The 25,784-nt window shown below is 37.3% G+C and overlaps 1 protein-coding gene across 1 annotated transcript in view; it reads left to right on the top strand.

Moving 5' to 3' along the window:
• The window catches only part of TTBK2 (tau tubulin kinase 2), a 67,258-nt gene extending 44,768 nt beyond the window's left edge, over positions 1–22,490 (top strand). The window contains exons 13-15 of the mRNA XM_065635876.1: positions 4,165–4,413; positions 19,465–20,735; positions 21,741–22,490. Of these exons, the coding sequence (XP_065491948.1) occupies positions 4,165–4,413; positions 19,465–20,735; positions 21,741–22,209 (1,989 nt within the window). The 3' untranslated portion in view covers positions 22,210–22,490. The remainder of the gene's footprint in view (positions 1–4,164; positions 4,414–19,464; positions 20,736–21,740) is intronic.
• Positions 22,491–25,784: the final 3,294 nt, after the last annotated feature.

Consider the following 25,784-nt stretch of genomic DNA (forward strand, 5'->3'; position numbering starts at 1 on the left):
TCATTAGAAAAAGAAACTTGTCACCAACCACTCATTTGTTATAAGGTGTGGAATATTGGTTATGGTGAAAATGAGCTACTCAATGTAATTAACTATAGCTGAACAGTAAAATTTCAAATACACAATATTTTATCTTTCATACAAGATTATATTTAGATGTCATACTTTGTGAATTATGTAGTTTACACAGGATTCATTTTGCATGATTCAAAATACAGATCTGTGTTAAATGGAAGATTTTTTGAGATTTAAGTTGAAATATTAGTTGCATGAAAAGAGTTTTGATGGGTTAGAAACTTGTAAAGGTGAAAAAATAATTTCAGTTGCTTGCTTGTTTTCAATTGTTCAATTTTTGTATTTTAATATTAGTTTTAGTAAAAGATACAGGAAAGAGCAACATTTAGTCCTGTACAAAATACTAATTATCAGTTGTTTTTATTTCAAAAGCCATTAGAAAACAGCTTGTAATTTTGTATGCAAATGCACTATTCCACTTTATACAATCTTGACTTTTTGAGGAAATAGCTATTTTACTTAAAACTGAAAGTAGAGGTGATACAAGTATCATGTAGTATAGTGCAAGTCATGGACAATATCTGGAAAGGAAGAAGCTTCTGAGCAGAGGAGCAGGAATAATTATAAACAAGGTGAATTAATTATAAGATGTCTTGGAAGAAATACTGGTTGAAGTAGATACGAGTGAGATTATATTTTAATTTGGTGTTGCAAGCAGGTAAAGGTTATTTGTTATGACCTACCTCAAAAATGGAGGAAATTAATATGGTTTATATTTTCCTGAAAGGGCAAGTAGTGCTGTGAGGGCAAGATGAATGGCAGGAAGAAGCTTGCTGTTTTGAAGGTCAATTATGTGGAATTGAAAATATAAACTGAACTGGGAGTAAAAAAAAAAAGAAATTATTTGGCTGATTTAGACACACTGTTCCCAGTTTCTGTGCAGTGTGTCTGTTCCAACTGTGATGGCAATTTCTGGTAGTCTTCCATTGACTTCATTAGGCCTTGAAAGCCAAACAAAGCCCAGGAGGATATTTAGGGGTGAGTTGTTCTTTCTCTCCTTTGTTGATAATAATATAATATTCTTTGAGGTGGGTACCGGAACTTAGCTGTTGTGAGTGTCCTAGTTGCTTCACAGGGAGAGTGAGTGTGTGTGTATACATACATACATACATATATACATACATACATACATACATACATATATATATATATATATATGCCTCTTCATACAGTAGTTCTCTGTTCCAGAGTGCTGTTGACCTCAGGGAGTTGTTTGGTAGAGTCCTTTTCAGTCTTCCTCAAAGCATTTACCCACCTGAAACTGTTCTTTGAATGCAATCCTTATTTGTGGATCAAATGTGTTTGTTCTTTATTAATGTTAGTAGGTAGCTTCTTCCTGACAATACAAATAAAGGGCAAAGTGTCAGATTGTACTTTTCTGCTGATTTAATTATATTGCACCTGTTGCTTAGAGCAGGCTTGGACCCAAGAATGTAAGTTTAGTACCATAAATCAAATGATATGAGTGTTATTAAAAGGGGTTAAGAAGAGATGTTGAAAACTTAGTTGTATAATAGCTTAATATAATTTCTGAACAGTTTACTCATTTCAAATGGCTTGAAACAATAGGACATGTCAGCATTCATGGTCATCGTGCTTAGGAATATACCTCCCATATGGATTTCTAGTGACCTGTTTCACTATCACGTAGACAAAAGCATGATGAATTATGTTCCTTGATCTTATTCTGATAGGTTTGTTAAAGGTGCAAGCAATTACTTCAGTGGTGAATGAATAAGAGTTTTCAATTTTATTTATTTTTTTTTATTTTGATGATTGTTTTTATTCTTTATTTCTTTCAGGGCTCTACTGCTCACTATTAAAGCAGTAATTAGTAGCAAGGATGTTTCTGTGTGAGAAACTAAAGGTTCATATACTCATCCATAATTTTCCTTGCTCCTAAATGAAAGAAATCACTGGTCTGCAGCCCCTCCATTTGTAGATAAATGTTCTTCCTGAAATTGTGTGTGTATGTGGATTTCCTGTAATTGATGATAATATAATTTCTTCCCTGTTTCACACAACATCAGCATTCTAATAAGAATGTAAAGTTGTAGCAGTTCAGGAAGGAAACCTGAACTCAAAAAAAAGAGAAAAATGTATAAGTTATTTGCTTGGAGATGAGCAAGTTTCAGGCATAAAAAATTACAGCGAATTATGCTATCTATTATGAAAAAAACCCTACAGGTAAGAGAATGACTTTTCATGTTATCAGTCATGGTTTTCCAGTTGCAATATGGATTCTGTGTGCTACCAGCAAATACCAGTTTGATCTGACTCAGTGATGGGCACATGGTCACATTTCTATTGAACTATTCGGAGCATGCTAGGATATATATGCTGACCTGATGCTCTCAGAATGGCTTTATGTTGACTTTGGCTGCAGGAGGACAGACCATACCAGATTTGCTGTAATATCTGCTGGTATGAAGTTAATCTGTCAAAAGAATTTGAACCAATCCAGATTAATGGTGAATTTACTGGAGCAGCACTTTGCATCATGCAGCTCTGTTTTTCTTTTTCTTGACCTAGTACTAAGAGCCTAAAGCTGGACTTGCTGTGTTGTTGAACCATGGCCTCATTAGTTTACTATGTTTGTATTGAATTGCAGTGAACTCCATACGGTGCATATACAAAACTTTGCAAGATATATTTGTCAAGCAGATATTTCAGCAAAGCAGTAATAATGGAGTTGAAGTAATCCAGTATGTAACAGCTAATTCCATTTCCATCGTCAGTTTAAATTAAACAACACTTTGCTCTGGTCTCACTTTGTTGACAACCTAATACCATATATATATATATGTGTATATATTGCATGGTTATAGAAGAGGTTTGACTGTGTGAATCTACTTATTTTTATTATTTAGAGGTATTGCTGAAATTAGCATTTTGTACATTGAGGTACTGTTATGTTTTAGCAAAACCCTGCTCTTAAATACCCATTTATTTCCAATTTCGAAGTTGTTTAATTTTCTTGTACTTTCCATCCTCTGCTGCTTTTATGAGACACTGGAAATACTTGTTTTTCCCGTTGAGAGACAGCTATGCATTGTGGGAGCTGAAGCTTTAGGATTGACATAATTGAAAATACCTTTTCCTTGGAAACTGAAATGCTTTATAGGTGCTTTCTGTTTCCAAGGAATACAGATTAGAATTGCAAATACCATGTTAGGAAACAGAAAATCACCTTCATCAAGCTTGCAAAAGGTTTCCATACCTTTGCTTTCATGGTTTTGTCTAAATATACTTGGAACAAAAATTTGCAAACTGTATATAGCAATCTCATTTACAGGTATTTAGATGTGTCACCATCAGATATTTATTCAATGCCTTAAAAGGTCTTGTAAAGAATCAGTTGATTTCAGAGTTGTACGTCAAATTTATAGGTTTATTAGAATCATCAATAAACAATTTGAAAATGTACTTTCTCTAAAATTATGAGTTTGGAACACTTTGACTTTACAGTTCCTGTTCTTTTTGTTCTTTTCTAAATGTCTGAGGGATGTAATTCAAGATGAAACAATTGTTCATGGATTCTCCAGGCCAGTGAATCCTTATAGTTCAATCCCATGTTTAGGAAATTTCATCAAAGTTGTTTAGTACTAATCTCACTGATTAATCTGTCAGCTATAGTTCTTGACAGCTGTAGTTGTACAGTCACATTTGTAGAGTCTGCATTGGTTGTATATGCTAAAAATATAGTCATCTCAGAAAGCAATGTTATTGCACAGATGTGTTAAGTATTTGCAAGGACCAGTCATCACCTACTTTGTGTACACAATGTCCTTGGAACAGACTGTGTTAGTTTATTAAAATTACCCTAGATTGTTACTGACTGAGTGAATGAAGGTAGGAGCCAGCTAGAGACTGGATGCTTACCTTTTATTTTGATACTGGCTTTTTAAAAATCGATAGAAAAATGTGAAGATTAGATTTAAGATACCTCTTAAATTACCAGCTTTTAGCCTGTGAGGGAGTTGTCAATGTAGTCTTCCAAGAAAATGCATATAGGCAAGACATAAACAAGAATTATTAAAATACTGATTTTTAAACCTTATTTTCTTCCCTGCCATGTTGTTCTCACAGCTCAACTCATCTCATATGCTGCATTTCTCCACTCCAAGAATTTCAAGCCCCATCTTCCGCACCATGAGCCCTATAGCCTATCTATCCATCCACTCGGACCCTCTGAGAGAGGCTGGTTTACCAAGGAGTCAGTCAGCTGAGAGCCACTCCTCTTCCTCCCGCTCAACTGGTCACAGGCAGCTTCCTGTCATTCCCTGTGGCAACAAGTTCCCCCCTGTCATTCGCATCTCAAAAGCACAACTTCAGCAGGTGAATAAGCCTCGTCTTCATGGCAGTGACTGCACTGTAGCAGTCATCTGCAAAGTTTAACATTTTCAGTTGCTCTGCAGTCTGGTAGTGAGCATGTGCTAGTCATACTGCTATACACAACATCCTAAAAAATACTTCGGAAGATCAAGTTAGGGAATAAGAATGGATCTTGTTCAGGATTAGTCAGAAACACTCTGTGAGGAAGATATATTGTCCCACTTAGAAGAGTTAAACCAAGAGAAGAATATTTAAAGAGCTGTTACTCAGGTTATGATCTGGAGCACTAAGCCTCTCTGGATGTTCTGGAAGATAGATTCACTTCCTCAGATGGATTGTCTCTTGCAAAAATGTAGGATTATAAAATCTAGAAAATATATTTTGGCTTCTTTCAAAACAGATTAAATATTTCTTTATGTGCTCCTATAATCAATACCACATGGATTTTTAATTGGGAACACACATTAAAATATGAACTACCTTAAATTATTTTAATGTGAGAAAAAAGGATCTAGAGGTAGTCAAATTGCTACATTGGGAGTGAACAAATAATGAATTGTTCCACTGCTTGCAGCATACAGAGCGAAGATGAGAATCATCAGTGGTCATAGCTAATGGAAAAATATCACTAGAGAAAGGGGACTTTTCATAGTTTTGTATTCCCCCTTTCTTTTCAATATGAAAAAGATGAAGACTTAGAATCATAATTGAAGTTAACCATAATTTGTGTGTTAGTCATAAAAATACCGAGATTTGCTAAGCAATGTGAGCTTGCATTGGCTGGTAAAGCAGTATGACATAGCATTAATGCACAAGACCATAACATATCATCATCATTTTACCATTAATATGTCATTTGGATTATATTTTTGTGTTGCCTTTATTTCCAATGTATTTTTCACGTAAATATTTCTATGTGAAAGATTTTTTTTTTCTTTTTAGTAAAGCATGCACAGTAGTATTGGTATTAAAAGTAATCCATAAACATAAGCTTCTTTCAAACTTCCATAGTATCAGTGGTAAGTGATAACAAGGCAAACGAAGTAGTTAGTCTACTTACATCAACATTTTGTCTGTTAACTCAAAAAACAGTGGTTTTTTTTTTCCCTGCAATTTCTGGCTGCTTTTTATCCAAATATATATATAAAAAAGAATTCTGCCCTCGATCTGTGGAAATGGACAAACAGTAGCTCCCAGGTGTTCGCTATTGTGAACTTGATGAGATACCAACATATCACATTAATATTCATTAAAAGTTAAGCTTCAGTACTTTTCAGGATTAGTTTGTATCCCAGAATACAAAATGACCTAATGTTTTTTGTCTCTATATCAGAATGTATTTCAGGTATAATTAGCAAACTGCTTACAATAGTCAAAGAAAGTAGTTTGGCACAGAGGGTCTTCTCTGGCTTCCTTAGTACTCAACAAATGAACACGGCTGCAATATTTGTAGGGGCTCTGAAGTGATATACTTTCTTGTCATGTGAAAAAGAATTGGTGTTGTGCCAGGTGCTGCTCCTGAGTGGAGTAAGGATTTTATGTAGCCTTCTCAGCCTCTTCTTTCTTTTGCCTGGTAAGTCCATGACTGCTGTGTTCCTTTTCAAGCTGTAATTTTGAAAGTCCTGACTCTGAGAATTTAACTTCCAGTTTTTCATTTGCTATGGAAACCACAAGCACGTGATTCTTTAGTTCATTCCAACAATGAAGACCTTGTGTACTTTATGGCTCACTGAAGAACTGAACTACTTTTGCAAGTCCTTCTCTTTTCTACAGTGCAGTGGTGCTAGGTACTTAGCAAGCTAGAAGTTCCAGCAGCATGAAAGATGAATGTGCATGTTAATAACCTAAAACTTTTATCCAGTTAAATATTAAAAAGATATTTTAATGTCATTCTATATTATTCTGTAGAAATATTTGGTATGGAATATATTTTTGTGTCTTTCATGCTGTTTGTGGTTTGGTTCAGCATTCGTTAACTAGTGAATTGCAGAGGTCAGGGATCTGTGCTGTTGAATTTATTTTCACATACTAAAAAATAAAAAATGATACATTTGTTCCAGAACTCAGGAAAAGAGATTTTCTTTCCTGATTGTTGATGAGTGGGGGTTCAGGAACTGTAAACCCACTTTCCTCTAGTTTGACATTAGATAGAAGATGTCATGAAATTTCTGTATATTCTCTGCTTACTAGTGCAGAGAGTATATAGGATGTAGGTCTACCTTTATTTGTTTGATAAAGAGAACTTCTCTCTTGCCATAAATATATTATGAACGAGAATGGGAGTATTTTGCTTCATCTATCCTTAGTTATTCAACATGCAGCATGAAAAAAGAGTCTGGCAGCATTAGAGCTGACAAAAATCAGAATGAGTTATTTGACTGTACTTGAATCTAAAGAGTGAGGCCAGAGTGCTATTTGCATCCTTTTCCTCTATAGCATGGTCAAATTGTACAGCAAATCCTCTTGAAACATAACCTTTCTCTTTCTTTCTGTGAATTTTTCAGCCAGATAAGTTCTCTGAACTCTGCCCATTAGAGGACTGCAGAGAGTGTTGGGTGAGGTCAGTGGAAAAGGTGATGTGAGTGCAGCAGCTACTGGGCAGGGCTGTGTATGAAGACATTGCTTAGGTAGACAATGTGCTAAGTGTGTAACTGTGTCTTGAGAAACAATCAAAATCAGTGACCTCAGATTTTGATCTCTATGGTTTCTCAGCTCTAGTTCTTCAGTAAGATAGTGAACACCTCTTCTTCCACAGCAGCCATAGAATACTTATAAACTGGCTGCTGTACAATAAGATTCAGCCCTGAACAAAGGTGGATTCCAGTTTTGTGTGTCATTCTGGCATATTTTCATTTTTTTATGTGAGACATGTACAAGGGGAATAATTTTAATGATTTTCTGGTTATTCATTGTGGAAGGATAATCTGCAACTCTCATGTTAAGCAATCATAATTAGTTGGCACAAATATTTTATCTTTTGTCTTAATTTTTTTAATCTACCTTACTGCAACATTTAAAAAATTATTTTATAGTTATATAGTTAATATTACTAGTTACAAAATGCTCTGAAATCTTCCTACACAAGATGCTATGGAAATGCAAAACATCATGTGCATATTAATATCCAAGATGAGAAATACTATACTGATCTGAGTTGAAAAATTTACCTTAATTTTTAAGCATCTCACTGGAATTCAGAGATCTATGGAAGAATAAGGTAAGACTTCTCGACGTGTTCAAGGGGCATTTAGAGAAAGAATGCATATCCCTTATAATTGTCATTTTATTTTGGTTGGTTTAGGTTTATGAGCCAGGAGTGCACATAAATGTTGTAAATTTTGCCATTTTTTATGGACTAATTTTGGCAGGTTTCACTAGTCTGCAATAGCAAGAGATGAACATTTACATTGGTTTTCACACTTAACAATGCCTTTTATAGCGACAAATACACAAACAAAACCCCAAAGATGCTCATCTGTTGTTGCAGTGTTCTTTTAAAATTATTTTTAATTTGTCAGTGGCATTAACTTGAAATTGTCATATGCATTAGGATTGCCTTAGAACTCAGCTAGTTAAAACTCTGGTTTAGCATTGTACCTATGCATTAAAAATATCAGGAATGGATACATTTGTCCATAATCCTCTTCAGAATTTGTTTCAAGACATGGTGCATTATCAAATAGATGTGTCCTGGAAGCAAAGGAGGGAAAAGCTTTTCTCTGTTCAGCGATTCTGGCTTTTTTTTTATTGCTGCCACAGTTAAAGTTGGCTGTAGCAAAAAGGGTTCTGATTTCAGCGTTGACAGAATTGTTATGCCCCCCTCTTCCCTATCCTGATGGAAACTATATTGAGTCAGCATGAGGTTTAAGTTAGGTTTTTCCCAAGAGGTTGCTAATACTGTTTGCAACATGGAATTTAATAAAAGTAGAATTTTCAAGGAGTTAGTCCAGCTCACAGCTACTGGAAGTCTTTCCTACACAATAGATTTCATTTTTATAAGTAGGGAAAATGTGCAGAAGTTACACCATCTCATTCATGACAGGGTAACTGTTAATGACTGTTAATTTTTCAATAAGTTTTAACCTGAAAATTGAGTTGCTGTGATGTTACAGCTTTCACTCATCATCAGTGAAAGTGTTTAATAATGCTTATGACCAAAGGCAAACTCAGATTCAGAATTCTTATTGGTTTCAGGTGTTACGGTTAGGTTCTTGAAAGGCAATTAACATATGATCACTGCTACAGTGTCGTTATTTTATTCATTAGTAAGTTTCTCTGGAATATGTTGGTTTTTCATAAAAAAACATATTGGATGGGGAATATCAAGAAGTATTATTTTAGAAGAAAAAAAGAGGATGTCTGAAAGACACACATAAGCTCATGGGTTACTCTCAGTCTTCTAAGCAACTGGATCTTGTATTGATAATGATGTTTCTTGAACAACCTTCAACTACACACTCTCTAATGCAAACAAGTAAAAAGTTTCCTTTGTTGCTTTTATCCAAGTGGCAGCGGCAATTGCTTAATACACACAAATCTAAATGCCGCCTCCAAGGTTTAGTAGAGTCTTCTGTCTGAAGGGGAGAAATTCTTCAGGTGTGCTTTTTTTCACATCTGCCTTTGGTATAAAGAAGAATTAAAAATTACAGCATGTTAGGTTAGCTGTACTTTCAATGGAAACTTTCCAAGCTGTAAATTAAGGAATTAACAGTTGAGGACAAGCATTTGGTACGAACTTCTAAATTTTTTTTCAAATGGTGTGTTGCCTGTAAAGAGCACATCCATTTGTAGTGAGAGAACCCTCTTGGCCATTCTCCTTCTGCAGGTTTCTCTCTTAGAAGCAGCAGAAAAGTCATAGTGAAGGTCAGGACAATAAATTAGTGTTGGTAACAGTGTCCACATACAGGGATAGTGTAGGAAAAAACCTTATAAAGAGTTATTAATTGTTTTTAATGTTTTCTGGAATCCATGGTATTTTTAAGATTCCGAAAATGCAGCACCATGTGGTTCATCTATTCTGTCTGTCCTTCCAAGTGTTTTTTTTTTTAAATGCTAATCTTATCCCAAACATACCTGATTTAGGACATTTTTCTAGCATCATAATTCACTAGCATAGAATAAGTAAAGATGTTTCAGGAAAGCAAAATGGTCTGTGGGATTTCCCATGGAAAGCTGATCAACTTTCCTGTCAACTATTGTTTCCATGATGACAGCTTATACAATAATCTTGAAATAAATAGGTGGTTACAATTCAGAGCATAATGTCCAAGGACTACTGATTATTTCTCATGTAATTAAGGTATAATAGATCTAATTAATGTAATAAATATTATCATAGAATAGTTTGGGTTGGAAGGGACTTTCACAGGTCATCTGGTCCAACTCCCCTGCCATGAGCAGGGACATCTTCAACTAGATCAGGTTGCTCAGAGCCCCGTCCAGCCTGGCCTGGAATGTTTCCAGGGATGGGGCATCTACCACCTTTCTGGGCAAACTGTTCTAATGGTTCAGCACTCTCATTGTAAAAAAATTTCTTCCTCACATCTAGCCTGAATCTCCCCTACTTTAACCTTAAAACCATTACCCCTTGTTCTGTCACAATAGGCCCTGCTGAAAAGTCTGAAAGTCTGTCCCTGTCTTTCTTATAGGCCCTTTTTGAGAACTGGAACTCCAGGCTGAACAAGCCCAACTCTCTCAGGCTGTCCTCACAGCAGAGCTGCTCCAGCCCTCCGATTGTTTTTGTGGCCTCCTCTGGCCCCTCTCCAACAGGTCCATGTCTTTCCTGTACTGAGGGCTCCAGAGCTGGACACAGGACTCCAGGTGGGGTCTCACCAGAGCAGAGCAGAGGGGCAGAATCACCTCCCTCGACCTGCTGGCCACGCTCCTTTTGCTGCAGCCCAAGATACGATTGGCCTTCTGGGCTGCAAGTGCACATTGTCGGCTCATGTCCAATCTTTCATCCATCAGCACCCCCAAGTCCTTCTCCTCAGGGCTGCTCTCAATCCCTTCATCCCCCAGCATGTATTGATACCAGGGTTTGCCCTGACCCAGGTGCAGGATCTTGCACTTGGCTTTGTTGAACCTCATGAGGTTCACATGGGCCAATTTGAGCTTGTCCAGGTCCTTCTGGATGGCGTCTCACCTCCCAGGCGTGACAACTGCACCACTCAGCTTGGTGTCATCTGCAAACTTGTTGAGAGTGCACTCGATCTCACTGTCTATGTCATCGATGAAGATATTAAGTAGTTCTGGTACATTGAAATGTTAGTGTTCATAGATTTTCTCCCTTGTGAGCATAACGCAGCTGTGGGCAACATGTGCAAATATAGTGCCAATCTTATAACTGCATAGACCTGGATTTAATTTATTGCAACATCCAAATGTGTGGATTCACTTTCTGACTGGAGGATCAGAATTCAGGAAGATTTTTTTTTTTTTAATAGGTTGTTGGGGCATTTTTAGAGTGTTCCTGTTTGAATGCAAGATTCTTTTACCTTTACAAAAAAAAAATCAAAAATACAGTGTAGATAACAAAACCAAAGCTTAAGTATAGCACAGCAGTAACCTTGAATTAGACAGTGGCTCACAGGAATCAGATTCAAACAGAAAAAATCAATGTTTGAAATCTTCACATCAGTATTAAAGCAGATCTTATGTATGAATTACCTGAAACTTCATCATGGCCCTTTATTGGAAGTGATATATTGGAGAGGAATAGTTAGAATCAATCTAAATAGTAGTTGCCAGACCCCACTGCTATTATCCATAAAAACAGTTTTTATGTGGTTGAGAGTCTGTATGTATGTCTTTTTTTCATGACAAAGTCTATTTACTTGGATTGAATCTGGGCTTAGAACAAAGCATTTCAGGTGAATTTTTCAAAGAAGATACTATGTTTAAAAAAAAAGTACTTGTCCTTAATAACAAGATATAATGTGGCTTTGAAAATGAGAGGTCAGGGTTTTCCTAAGGAAGTATTAGCCTGTGTTTTTATTGTTTCTGACAATTGCAGGTGTTCTCTCTGTAGGGACAGATATTAATATAGAGCTTAGCTTCAAAAAGATCATTCAAAAGTAGTAAAAATTGTTTCTAAAGTAAGAAAAATATATGCTAATATTTATCACAGCTAGCTGCTGAAACAAAGGTTTGCTCAGAGATGCTTACGTCATGATAATAATACATGTGAAGATATTTTAACTACATTTTATATACCAAAAGTGGTTGCACCATAAATTAAAAAAAAAAAGTCACTTTGTAATTATTGTGTCCTCTGTTAGGGGAGGAACCTTCTAATTTGTAGTGTTTTGTTTTGCTTCTTAACTGAGTACTGAAGTATACTTGAGCATCAGAGTCCCTAAGTATACTTGAACATAACCTCTCATGGAGAACTAATTGACATCCTATTGAGAACTGTTAGATATTTTATAAAATCTAGACTTAGAAATGCTGAATATATTGTACTACTTGAAGTGTGACATGAACTCCCTGTCTTTGTTACTAAAACCACAGTCCTCATGGAATCAGTAGTTTCCAGCTTTCCAGAGGAAAAAATCTCCAGGTGGTTAAGGTTCTGACAATAGTTATTAATTTCTAAATCTTTTGAGACTTGAGAAAATAGCCATGGTGAGGTAGGAATTCAGTTTCTGTAAAGAAAGAAATAGTAGCGTGAGATGGGAAGGTGAAACAGGCTTCAGTTGCCATCTTTCTACATCTCTGAACTGTGCATTAAGGCAAATTCATACTTTTTTTTTAGAAAAAGACCATAGACCTCAAGGAAAATATTACATTGCTGGCCTGTTTTTCATAGCAGTATTGACAGGAGTATTATGTGAGTGTTATGAAGCGATAGTCTGTAAGTGCTGCTGCTTCCTAGTTCTCCAACAATATAATTTCAAGAATATTCTTCAATTGGTTTATGTGCTGTATAGAAGTTGTTTCAAATTAAATGAGTACTTGTTTTAGTCATGTTACCAAGCTAATTAGCCACTTATTACAATGACAGTTATTCTCTAAAAGCAATTCAACTTACTGCTTTTAGAGCAAACAATATTTGCTCTATTGGGTGTTTGAGGATATGAGTTTATGTTAGAACAAAGAAAAATCTTCCTTTGCCTGGAAAGTGACATATGAATAGCTGAATAGGGAAGATATTTAAAGAATAGTGAAATTAAGCCATGATTAATAAGCCTTAAAGAAAGACTGTACACAGAGATGTATATGTTCTTCATTCGCAGAGATGCCTATCACATTAGAGAATATGGAAATACATTTGTCTTGCACATTCACAGCTCTGCATCTGTATTCCCTCCTCTTCCCATTTATTGCAACCTCCATAGAAATCAATGCAAAAATTAGCATTATAGAATAGCAGAAAGAATATATCTGAAGAGCTGTGGAGAGTAACATGCTCCTCTTTTCAGACAGATATAAGTAAGCCTTCATATGTTACTTCTCTTTAGTTTAGGGTTAGGGCCTGTCGTGTGAATTTTTAACAACAGGATGTAGTATCCTGGGGACCACCAGTTCCTACAAATGCCTGCAATGCATGCAGCACCATATATATGGGACTGCTGAAAGGGACTCAGTATCGAAACCTACAATCATCTCTGGTCTTATGTTCCAGAACACCATGAATTGCAGCCATGTGTTTCTCCTGCTTATCCCCATGTTAGTCGATTTGTAGAAATAGCCAATGTAATTTAGTAAATCTAGAATTAATTATATTTAATTTCCTGCCTGCTGTGAATTTAATCTGGAAAGGTAATGTAAGGGAGACAAAGGATTATACTCTAAAAAGTCAATAAGAATGAAAGTAGTAGGTAGGGGCGATTTTGAAAAGTAGAAGGGCTGTTGTGAATAGGAAGCTAGGTGAGTTGTCTACAGAGATGTCAGCATAGCAGTGGTTATTCATGTGAGAATGATGCTAGCAGTAAATTACAGGACAGCGTGCAGACATACGCTTTATGCTTTCATATAAACTGCAGTTCAGATTTCTTTGCAGGGGCATATAGTTGTGCAAGGAAATAGAAATTAAGCGACATAAGTAAAGAAAAACTTCCTCAAGAGGAAGCTGGTGAGCTGGAAAGATTCAGGGAGGTTGTTTGGTATTGCAGAAGTTGCAGACTTGTACTAACTTTGCTCATATTCATGGTAGGCGGTCGAGCTAAGAAGCAGGGAAAAGAGAAAAGATACATGAGGTTTGTTCTCATAGATACACAAGCTTCACTTAGGAAAGAAGTTCTGAAGAGTAAACTGATTAGGTCAAGTGTCTTCAGAATGCCAAGTAATATGATAATGGATTATTAATGTGAGAAGTTACAAATAATGACAGGATTAGCTGAACAACAGATCTGTACACTGTGTTTCTAAGAAGCCTGAAGTTCTGACAGCACTTGACACGCTTGCAGAAGTAACAGTCAGTACGAGTAGAGGGAAGAAGCTACTGCTGAGAGGTCAAATATTTACCTGCTGGTATTGTACAGTAATCCACATTCACACCTTTAGGTCTTTCCGACTTAGCAGCTTTGCACCAAAACACAATATTTCACTCATCTGCAATTTGCTGTATATGTTCCCAGAGGATTTCATCCAAGCGTATCACTTGCTATTGCAGACTGTCAAAGGGAGGAGAGTTTGTCAGATGTCATAAAGGATGTCCAGTCCAAGAAATGTTGTTGTTGTTTTGTTCTTTTTCCTTCTTAACATCCCGTTCACCATCTTGTAAAGTTTCTTGAAGAAAGTACAGTCTAATTTCTCATCTCAGTCAACTGCTAATTTGAGAAATCAGAGAGGAATTAAGAAATTATTTAGGGAAGGCCAAAGAATTCAAGACAATGGTGGTAATAATTTCATTCAAATATTTGGAGTGAAAGCAGAACCTTGAACTAATTGTTCCACATATTGTCTCAGCCATTTTCAGTAATCTGTTGTATCACATAACTTCTGTTGAAGTATGGGAATTGACATAATCAAGTAGATAGTGTTATAAATTGATTATCGTAGTAAGCTGAGAGGCAGCATGTAAAATTCTATTCCCTGTATTTTCCTTAGATGAATTACCCACACCACATTGTAATCTTTGTTCCTCAGGTTCAGTGTTTTACAAAATTGACGTGATTAGTCATAGAAGTCTCATAGGATAAGATTTTTGTTTGTGGCAGAAGAAAAGAATATATGAGGATTATTTATGACTATGACAGGCTTTCTTAATTTTACATATTAGGCCATGTATTATTTGTTTTACAACTAGATATGCATTGAACAACCTTGAGATTTCTGTCTCCCTGAATTAGACTAAATGATAATTGGTGTGTTTTGCATGTCTCGGGATCAGCCCTCCTCAGACTCTTTGATTATGGTCTTGCAAGGTTTCACAAGTAAGAGAGTAAGGAGACTGTTTATGGGATAATTAAGGCTGCGGGATTATTTTTATTTATTTATTTATTTATTTAAATTGGCTTAAGGGATTCAAAACTTTCTCTAGTCTTTTTACTTAGAATCCTGCATAGTGTGAATCATGAAGTTATCTGTAGAGGCCAGCCTTGTAGAGAAGCTGATGCTTTACCCAAATAAATCTTACATGGAGCCTTAGGAGGATCGTCTACAAGCTTCTTCCATTTCTTCAGGAATTGACTATTACATCCAAGTTCTTCCACGTGAAAGCACTTGTATTGCTGCCGATGGAAGTGGGGTGGGAACTAGATGATCTTTAAGGTCCCTTCCAACCCAAACCATTCTATGATTTAGCAGGGTTTGTTTCCATACAAGTTCTGTTTTCTCATATGCATTGCCAGACATTTAAAAATTGGCCTTGCTCTTTTGTTTCTCTCTTAAAACTGCACCTGAAGTTGTAGCAACCCTTGGATGAATGCCACTTCTGCATGATTACTATTTTAAATTTAAATACAGGTGAAATGTCAAGCCCAGTGGGGATATAATTTCATTCTTGTGCTTTGAGAAGAGTAATAAGAAGTTTTTTGACCATCTGAGAAAATAAACTTTTGTTCGTGTTAGTGAACACAAATCAAGAAAGTGATGTATGTGTTCAAAAATCCATTTCTGAAACTGTGAACTGCTCAGTAGTACTGAGTCTTTGATACTTCGTTATCCAGTATCCTTTTCTACCACTTGTTCAATGTTTTTTCTTTCAAAAATAGCTCCTGCCTGTTCTATTGTAGGTTGTTAAACAAGCTTACTCTTCTACTTCTTAGGTGTGAGGGTTAAATCTGGGTTGGCCAACACAGGCCTGAAAGACAAGGAAATGCTCTCTCCAGGTGTGGCAAAGGATATGAAGTCTGTTGAAAAATGTAAATAAATCTCAGATCAGAGCTGGCTTCACCTGACAAAGAATTGACATGTGGGAGAGAAGTCACAAGGAAAAGAGAGTTTCCATGTAAACATATTTGAGCAAAGGAGGATTTAAATGCAATTGCAGCCCTTCTTGAAATGTACCAAGAAGATAAATATCCTCCTACATGCAAATAACTAAGGTTGTCTTACCTCTGAAAATTAAGAGGACACCAGAACTGTTCTGTTCTAAGAGAAGCCATCCTTCTTCGGATTTGTGGAAGACAATTCTGGTTTTTTTGATTCCTGGGTTATTTGAATTGGCAACCAGACTAACTCATCAACTGAAAAGCTTAGAAAAGGAAATATTTTACCCGATTTCTTTAGTTTGGAGGTGCTGTGTGGAGCCCTGGAGAACAAGGTATTGAAACAGTCTGGAGACAGAGCTGAGTGAACAGCAAATGCCCAAGTGATGTCTCAAAAATCTGAACCTGCTATTCCAAGGACAATATTGCATTAAAATTTCCTGAACCCACTTTCACCCATCTTGTAGTTGAGAATTTCTAAGAGATATGATGATTTTTTGGTGACAGGTTAAAATATGTTCCTCTGTCATATGAAAGCAAATCCTTCAGTGTATGATACCCGGAGATGTGTTACCTCAGAGCAACTCCTAGAGATGTATGGAAACCTATGGAATAGCTGCCCTATTTCCTAGGCCTCTTTTCTTTTTTTTTTTTTTCTCCCATGTTATCCCTTCTCCATTCTGTACAGAGTTTTTGCTAAACTGTTTTTGTTTGATACTCAATATTCAGGCACTAATTGACATAATAATGGAAAGGTGCTTTTTAAAAAAATTCTACTTCCTCTGTTCTTTCTGTAGCTGAACTGATGTGCTTGGTTTCTCTCACAAGAAAGCTTTTAAGTAAGAAAGACTTCTCTAACTCAAAAGAGAAGTAGTGTTTCTTTCACAGGAAAGAACCCAGACTGAAAGTAAGAGGAGATGAGGAGGACTGTTTTGCCAAAACTAGGTAACTTGTTTGTTTCTCAATGCACCATTTTAATTCAGCAAACATGAAGGGACTGTGCTGGCCCAAACTTGAAAACAAATTATCAGGGAGACAAAAAGTAGTCTTGCGCAGGTGGCAGTGTTTTGTGTTTGTTGGTTCATTGGTTGTTTTTTTTTTTTACCTACTTCAATAAATCTCAACTTGAGGAAGGTGCTACAGACAGCTTAGGTCTACTTGGAAAAACAAGAGTTAAATTATCTTACACTTTTGCTCTCCCCTGTGGTGAAAAAATACCACTTTCTGTAGCTAAATAGCTAATCCTACTCATCAAACTAAGAACGTATTTTTTCTCCAAATTTCTCAATAATATGCTTTCACATTTATAGGCTGAGGTTCAAAAACTGCATTAGGTAAATTAGAGAGGTTCAGAATGCATTTTATAGTATTGAAAAATGTCTTGAACATAAACAGTTGTCCTCTCTTTAATTTGACTTTATGCCTGTGATTTGTGTTTCATGTGGGTTGTTCATAATATCAGTTGAATGTTTGTGTCAGTTGAATAATATCAGTTGAATGTTTGTGTTTCATGGAGGTAAATGTGCACCCATAATGATGGAAATTTTGTTATACAGGACTATGAAGAAAATGCAAAAAAAAAAGAAATCAGCAAGAATTTCAATGAAGCTGTTATAGTCTTATGCGAAATCTGAGTATATCTCCTTCACTGATGGTTCCTACTTCTTCTTTTGAAGAGTTGTTCTGTATTTGTGAAGTTTGATTACACAGTATAAATTGTTACGGGCCCAGATGAGCTTGGTTTCTACCACGCAGTAGCATCGATGTGCTAGCTCTTGCAAAAGCCCATTAAGCTCAGGAACGTGTATGATTTCTGCAACCAGGTTGAGTGAAATCTGTCTTGCAACACAGCAGAATCCGGGCAACACTGGAAATAGGCCACCACTAGTTACCTTTTCTACCATCAGTACGTGAAGAAGGTCTTTATATCCAAACCCAGACTCCGGTCTTCCACTTTCTGTTCAGTATTGCAAACCTAAACAGTGTCAGATTCATGAGGCTAAAGAATATAAGGAAAAAAGGAGCTGAACTCTCTGTCCATGTAAAGGAAGACATAAAGGTAGCCCCTTGACTTTTTGCTGTTCATACCAAAAGACTCAATCCAATACATATAAACCAGAATCTAGGACTCCTCTTGAGGTGAGAGTACATTCCTCCCTTGGCGATGGAGATAAAACTCCTCGCACTTTCGTGTGTGCTCTCTCACCCTCTCACCTCACAACTCTTGCGTTTCTATCTGCGCAGTGGCCTGGCTTCAAAGGGTGAGGTGAGAAGCAACTCCATTCTGGTTTTGTCTGTATTTGATGGGAACTGGGGGAAATGGGCTTATGTCACAGAATCACAGAATCACAGAATGTTAGGGATTGGAAGGGACCTCAAAAGATCATCTAGTCCAATCCCCCTGCCAGAGCAGGAAAACTTAGGTGAGGTTACACAGGAAGGCGTCCAGACGGGTTTTGAATGTCTCCAGAGAAGGAGAATCCACAACCCCCCTGGGCAGCCTGTTCCAGTGTTCTGTCACCCTCACTGAGAAGAAGTTTCTTCTCACATTTAAGTGGAACCTCTTGTGTTCCAGCTTGGACCCATTACCCCTTGTCTTACTGTTGGTTGTCACCGAGAAGAGCCTAGCTCCATCCTCGTGACACCCACCCTTTATATATTTATAAACATTAATGAGGTCACCCCTCAGTCTCCTCTTCTCCAAGCTAAAGAGACCCAGCTCCCTCAGCCTTTCCTCATAAGGGAGATGCTCCACTCCCTTAATCATCTTTGTGGCCCTGCGCTGGACTCTCTCCAGCAGAGAATGTCCCTCAGGTGGGGAGAGACATGAGTGTTGGTTTCCCATTTCCTGGCCACGTGCTCTAACAATTAAGCTCTGTACTAGGGGCAGCACTCATCATGACCAACTGTTTTTCAAAGGGATTCTTACTCAAAACTGTATATGGGTTTTAGGAGTGCTTTAAGCATATCTCTTGGATTAGACCAATTAGGGGATTTAGATGTGTGAATATTTAGTGTTTGAATCTCTTAATGACCTTAGGTAAGGAGATGTCCTAACCAGGTTGCTTGGTAAAACATGGCATAAGATTCTATAGGGAAGGTAATGGCTAAAATTTAAGTTCTCAGGAAAGTTTTTCTGGACAAAAATGTAGGTATTATGGGTATGGATTTATTTAATTAGGTAAATAAATTTTTTTTTAAATTGTTTTGTTAACAAAGTATCTAAATTCTGCCTAATTGAAATTTAAGTCAATTCCTGAATCTGGACCTCACTGTGTTCATTGTATTCTGTACTTGTCTAAAAATATTGTTGTGTACTTGTTAAAGATTTTATGTTTGTATACAACTTAATCTAAGGGTATTCAAACTAATGTGAAATAAATAAAAAGTCTACCTGTTAGGCTGGATCTCATTTCTGGGAGGATTACTTGGTAACTGCAACATTTTCAATTGAGATTGTTTGTTTTTACCTGTTACACATTTCTGTCTTGGGATGATATTTTTTTTTTCTAATTAACTAGATGTAAATTATGAGGTTAGTTATTATTTGAACATTGTGATTCATCGGAATTCTTATATAATGTATCTCGAAGACATGTAATCAAAAATGCTATTTAAAGAATGTTATCTGTATAACATTTTTGAGTTTCTCACCTTTTCCTTCTTGAATTTTCCAATGCAGGTAACAATACCCAGACCTTCAGTGGCATCTACACAGTCTGCTTCGGAGAGCTTTCATTATGGCCACCAGCTAGAGAAAAGAGAGCTGGATGCTCAGTCTGTGGAACACACTGTGGAACTTTCCTGTCCAAAGGAAAGTTTGCCAGGTTTGGTTGTGACAGAAGACGCACTTCCAGCTAGTGCCAGCAGACCAGATTTGGTACTTAATGTCAGCCAAGAGGCGCTTGACAGGGAAGGACTTGTCAAAGGATCTGTCAGCGTCCTGGACTGTGGCCAAAAAGACCTACCTGATCAACATGGTGGGATACAGGAAGAGAAAGAACTTGAAAATATTCCTGTAGAGGCAGCTGAGGAAGAAAGGCTTCCAGTGGTTTCTGAGGGCGCAGTTGAAATGCTAAGCAAAGAACAAAATTCTTTGCCAGGAATCTCAAAATCTGTAGAGGAAGAACCTCTGACGAATACTGAAGCTGCTGAAGAATCAAAGCCAAGGCCCGTCTGTTTGGTGCCAAATCAAGATGAGGTTCTGAAGTCGATAGCACCTAAAGCATCAGAATTTTCTCCCTCAAGACTTACCAGCCCACACGTTAATAGACAGGGAAGCAAAATAGCACCAGTTCAGGAAAATGGTTTTAATTCTAATGAGGAAGAAGTCCATATACAAGACTTGAAATGCCACCAAGTGGCCCTTACTACTTTTTTGCACCAGGAGGACAAAAAAGAGAAAAATGCTCCCAGAAACGGAGAGTTAATCCACTGCATTTCAGAAAATGAGAGTTCTCATCGATCTAAGAAGGACTTAGTTAAATCTCCTTTTGTATTCAGGCAGAGTCGAATCCCAGTTTTAGCACAAGAGATAGACTCAACATCAGACTCATCTTCTCCTGTTTCAGCAAAGGAAAAGCTGCTTCTAAAAAAGGCTCATCAGACAGACTTGGTCAGACTGCTTATGGAAAAGAGACAGCTCAAATCTTTCCTTGGTGACCTCTCAAGTGCCTCTGATAAGTCACTGGAGGAGAAAATGGCTGCTGCTCCAGTCCCATTTTCTGAGAACGATGTCTTATCCTCTTTTTCTAGATTGACACTGGACTCTCATTTCAGCAAGCAGACAGAGGATAGCTCTTTATCTCCAAGCAGCCCTCAGTCCAGAAAAAGCAAGATTCCAAGGCCAGTGTCCTGGGCAACCACTGATCAAGTCACCAGTTCAAGTTCAGCTCCATTCTTTCCTCGGCCACCCCCAGGAAAACCGCCTACTAGACCTGGGGTAGAAGCTAGGTAATGCAGAGAAAATAGAAATAGGTTTTCAGGTTGAAAATGGATTTGAGATAGACTGAAGTTACTCTGCAATATGTGATCTTGACACTTTTTTTTTTTTTCCAAGTGGAGTCACTTTTCTGGAACTGTTGATTATTCACAAACCCAGAGAAATCAATAGGATCTGTCATATCCAGTCCCTTTGAAAATTAAACTGTTCTTTTTCTAGACATTTTAAGTATTCAGGTTTGGAGATTCCAGCCATCAGTAATGAGTCAGTCAGCTATGTTCAGATCATGGCTAAGTAAAACCAACTAATTGAAGGAGGGCAGAGTGGATTCTAGAAGCCTCCCTTTGCCAGTTCTATATACAGACAACCACAATCTATTTCTTCAGTGCCTGCATTACCAGGATAAGGAGAATTTTGGTACAGTAGTGCAAAATCCTCTGAAGGAAGTTGTGGTGTGCCTTTTCATCCCTTAAAATTGTGTATAGGAGTGTATTGATGGTGTGCAGGAATGGATGTACCCCTCCAAAACAGAGGCAATAAGCACTGCTCGTGAGTGTGTTTCTTCCAGCACCACCAGGAAGTTTCAGTTATCCTGTAAACACTTAGGGTCTTTCTGTGAGTTGATGCAAATATAGATACTGTATTGATTTGAACAACACAGAAGCCAAAGGCTAGATCGGGGGTGTCAAACTCATTTTTGCCGGGGGCCACATCAGCCTCACGGTTGCCTTCAAAGGGCCGAATGTAATTTTAGGACTGTAAAAATGTAGGAGTAGTTACATTTGTACAGTCCTAAAATTACATTTGGCCCTTTGAAGGCAACCGCGAGGCTGATGTGGCCCCTGGGGAAACTGAATTTGACATTCCTGATCTAGATCCAAACACCTGTACCTTATAGGAAAGCTCATCTCCAGATGTCTGTTCTGCAGTGTAAGCTCATCCCTAGTTTCTAGTGATACTATGTTTCTCTGTGAACTTCAGTGAACAGAAATAATCTTTCTTTATTTCTTCTTAAGGTTACGCAGATACAGAGTCCTAGGGAGTAGCAGCTCGGACTCAGATCTTATCTCTCGTCTGGCTCAAATCCTACAGAATGGATCTCAAAGACCAAGGAGTTCTACCCAGTGTAAGAGTCCAGGATCTCCACATAGTCCAAAAACACCACCCAAAAGCCCTGTCATCCCCAGACGCAGTCCCAGTGCCTCCCCTAGGAGCTCTTCTTTACCCCGTACTGCCAGTTCTTCTCCGTCCCGGTCTGGGAGACCCCATCATGATCAGAGGAGTTCATCCCCACATCTCGGGAGGAGTAAATCACCTCCTAGCCATTCAGGCTCCTCATCTTCTAGGAGATCCTGCCAACAAGAGCACTGCTGCAACAAACCAAGCAAGAATGGTCTGAAAGGATCTGGCAGTTCCTGCCACCATTCCCCAAACACTAAGACTCCCACAGGAAAGAGCAAATCAAACACTAAGCTTAGCAGATAGGAACTGGGCCTTGACAGGTATAAAGCCCCCTCCTAAATCTGATGCATGTTGTTGTCTGTGTACTGTGTATTTAAAAAAATAATCAAAAAGTGTATATTAAAAAAAACGGTGTTGAATCTGCGCTTTTTAAAGGAAGTAAGCATCATAAACTATTAATGAAAAAGCATACTGTGTACATAAGTGGCCAGGCATTGCCTAAGAGCAGGCAGCAAGCAGATCCACGAGAGGAGAAGTAAAGGCCAGGATAAGAATGACTAGATAGTCAAAGAGGTGCAATGTATTTAGAGTAAAAAATGTCTCTAAGATGAGTGTTTTAAAAAGGTATTTATTTGTATGGTTTTAGTTTACCTAGCTAGAAGAGTTGGCCTAATTATTTAAGGCCTTACATACTCAAGGAGTATGTAAGAAAACCTGAAACAGTTATTCCCAAAATTATGTCACCACTTGGGAGACGGGTACTGGTTAAGCATGTTTTGCAGTTTTTAAAAAGCACACCATTTAGAAGACAATGCTATTTCTACCTTGTCTTTTCCATTTTGAGCTGCACACATCTCTGTGTCAGTCAATGCTCATCTTGTCCTCTATCTACCATGGCACAGATTTTTTTTACCTAAGGAAGTGTCATATACTTTGCCCCTTCTTGAAACTGATGACATTTTATTATAAAAATTAACATTTGCTGAGATGTTTTTATAGCTATATTCTTTAGAAATTTGTTTAGTACTAATTAGGATCCAAGAAGCTAATTCTCAGTTCTGTATCATAAACTTCTTTGGGAATCATAGCAGGGTTCTTCAAACTGCTTTTGTTAGAATTTGGAAAAGCATTCCTGTCCAGGAAATGAGAGAAAGGACGAGATGTCTGCACTTCACTGAATGTTGCAGATTTACAATAAATTGCAACGTACATTAGAAAAGAGAAGTACCTTTTTTCACTTAACCACAAAAAGAACCCTTGTTCTTGTTGGCTTTTGTTTTTCCATTCATTTTGGATCTCTTAAACCACTGATCTTACTGTGCAGAGATGATTACCAGCCATAATTTGTTTTTTGGTACCATGGAAGATGGAAGAGAGATGAGGAGATTGTCTACTTCATGAACTTGGTAGGTTATAGGCGACAAAAGTATATTTAGCACTCTTACAAAATCTGGATAAGAATAATAGTCATCAAAGCAAAATATACAGAAAGCAATCCTGGATATTTTTTATGTTAGATTCTTTCATTCTTCTGCCTAAATGTTTTTTTTGGTAGCCAAGCTTCATTGTCTGTCAGTAAAGTCCATGGTGTCTAATTCCTCCAACTTTGTTTGGTAGTTACTTAATAATATCTTGTGCTCTACAGGATCTCTGTAGGGAACGTAACAGTACAGCACCTTTTGCTATATTCAGAAGAGTATAGTGAGTCAGAAGAGTAACACAAGAGTGCAAGCCTGGAAAAGATGCAGCCAGCTCTCCCTAATGATTCCTGTTGTGGGGACACTGGGTGCGTAGGAGACCTGTCAGTTACCGATCTGCTTGCTGTAGTCATATGCCTCTCCAGCCAGCATCTGTGCTTTTTTATTTAACCTCTGCCAAATGAATACCTTTGGATTAAAAAGGGAATATTTTGTCTCTGAGCTAACACATTCTAATGCTGCATTAAAGCTGCCCTGGAGCTGCACTGAATTTCACTTGCTTTGTCAGACTATGTTGAATTTTTTTTTTTTTTCCTTTCTCCTTTCCTTATTATGAATATGTATATTGTTCCCCGTATGTAATGTAGCACAGTGTGCAACCTTAATTTCATTTAGGTTTCAAGCACTACAGATGAATGCAATAGGTAGGGTATACCTGCTTTTTCTGAAGAAACTGTACCATTGGAAAGTCCTATTCCTTTGTATTATATTGTATAGTAGGTGCTATACCAATAATTGCATGTCCTCATGGTAAATTATATAATATAAATATTTATATATACATATATGTATATGCTTATATAAACTCATTCTTTATCATTTTTCATTTGTAATTTACGGACTACAAATAATACAGTTCCCTTTCTGTTAATTCCTGAATACTTTTGGCATTACATCTTCTATTTCCCCCCCAAAAAATTCTGGAATGCACAAATTCTAATAGCCTTTATACCTTGGTACAAGATTGAAGGACTGCTGATTTCTCAACCAGCCAGTGTTTTGTCTTGCAGCTTGCTTTTTTTCTTTATAGTTTTGTGTGTGTGCGTTTGCATATGGAACAAGAACAAAGACTCAAGGATATTTTTATTTTTTACTACAAATAGTGCTTGTGGTTACTCATTTTTATTTCATAATGTGAGTTCTTGATTGTTGTGAACACTCGTCATATAGGAGCAGTGGCAGTCAATGAATACCTAACAGATGAATGTGAAAAGAACTAATTCCATCTTTTCCTTCCTGTTTTCCTCATGTTTCCTTACAGTATACCATAAAGAGAATTTGGGCCCATTGTGATATTTTTGCCCTGGGCACTGCTGGAATTATTTGTTAAGGTCATGTGGCAGCCTGTGATGATTTTCCCTCCCCTTTTCCTTATTTCTGAAAAGCATTTATTATGATCTTGTAAGCTTATTCCTATATTAACATGGTCAGTTTTAATAGGTACCAGCTTTATACATCCTTGCCTGAAATGCTGAAGTTGAGGTGTTTATATTTTCTCTCCACTGTATCAGGATCCAGAAACACGTAATGGCTTTACAGGTGAGAAAGAATATAGCACCTAAGGATTTCTTTATGCTGTCTTCAAAGTACAGACTTGTCCACTGTTGCACATTACTATGTAAAATAAATCAATGCTGTAGAAATTAATTTGTACTTGAACTACTTGCCAATGAAAAAATAGGAAACTATGCCAAAATGGAGCAAGAGATGTTGATCATGATTGATGACCCAGGTTTCTTTCAGTGCAGAAAAAGGTAAAAGTACTGTATATCCCCAGTTGCTTTTTGCTGTGGATTCAACAGGATCTAGTGAGAAAATCCTGAAGATATGGAGGAGTGATTTTTAATAACTTGAACTACCCACTCTTCTGGAGTTTTTTTATTGCTTGATACCCTCCCTCTGAAAGTTTAGACTTGCTTACTATAGTCTAATGTAGCAGTCAGTTAATGTAGTTAGGTAATGGTTAGCTGATCAACTCATACTTAAATATTAGCTTAATATTTCTAGAGGGACTGTATAATCATCAACAACTCTGTAAGCTTCAGTATTTGAATATGCAACTGATTCTGCATAAAAACACCAATATCCATGTGTATGGCCCTTGTGCAGAGTGTGAATGAGTGGTTTATGGATGGTTACCGGCCACAGATTTTCAGGGACAGGGAAGATTTTTCTCCATTTTACAAAACAGTTACAGTTATTCTGCATAGCATGCAGCAGCTTACATAGGGATTTTAGCTGGGAAACAATATGATTCAAGGACCTGTTGCTTTGTCCTCTTCAAGGCACGATTTCTTTGGAGGGCAGTGCAATGGAGCCACAACACATAGCAGATGCAGAAGGTGTGCACACATTTCCTCTTCGTGGTGTTTGCTGTGTTGTGGCCAGCACTTTGGAGCA

The sequence above is a fragment of the Caloenas nicobarica genome, chromosome 5 (genome assembly GCF_036013445.1).
Source record: "Caloenas nicobarica isolate bCalNic1 chromosome 5, bCalNic1.hap1, whole genome shotgun sequence".
NCBI classification, from domain to species: Eukaryota; Metazoa; Chordata; class Aves; order Columbiformes; family Columbidae; genus Caloenas; species Caloenas nicobarica.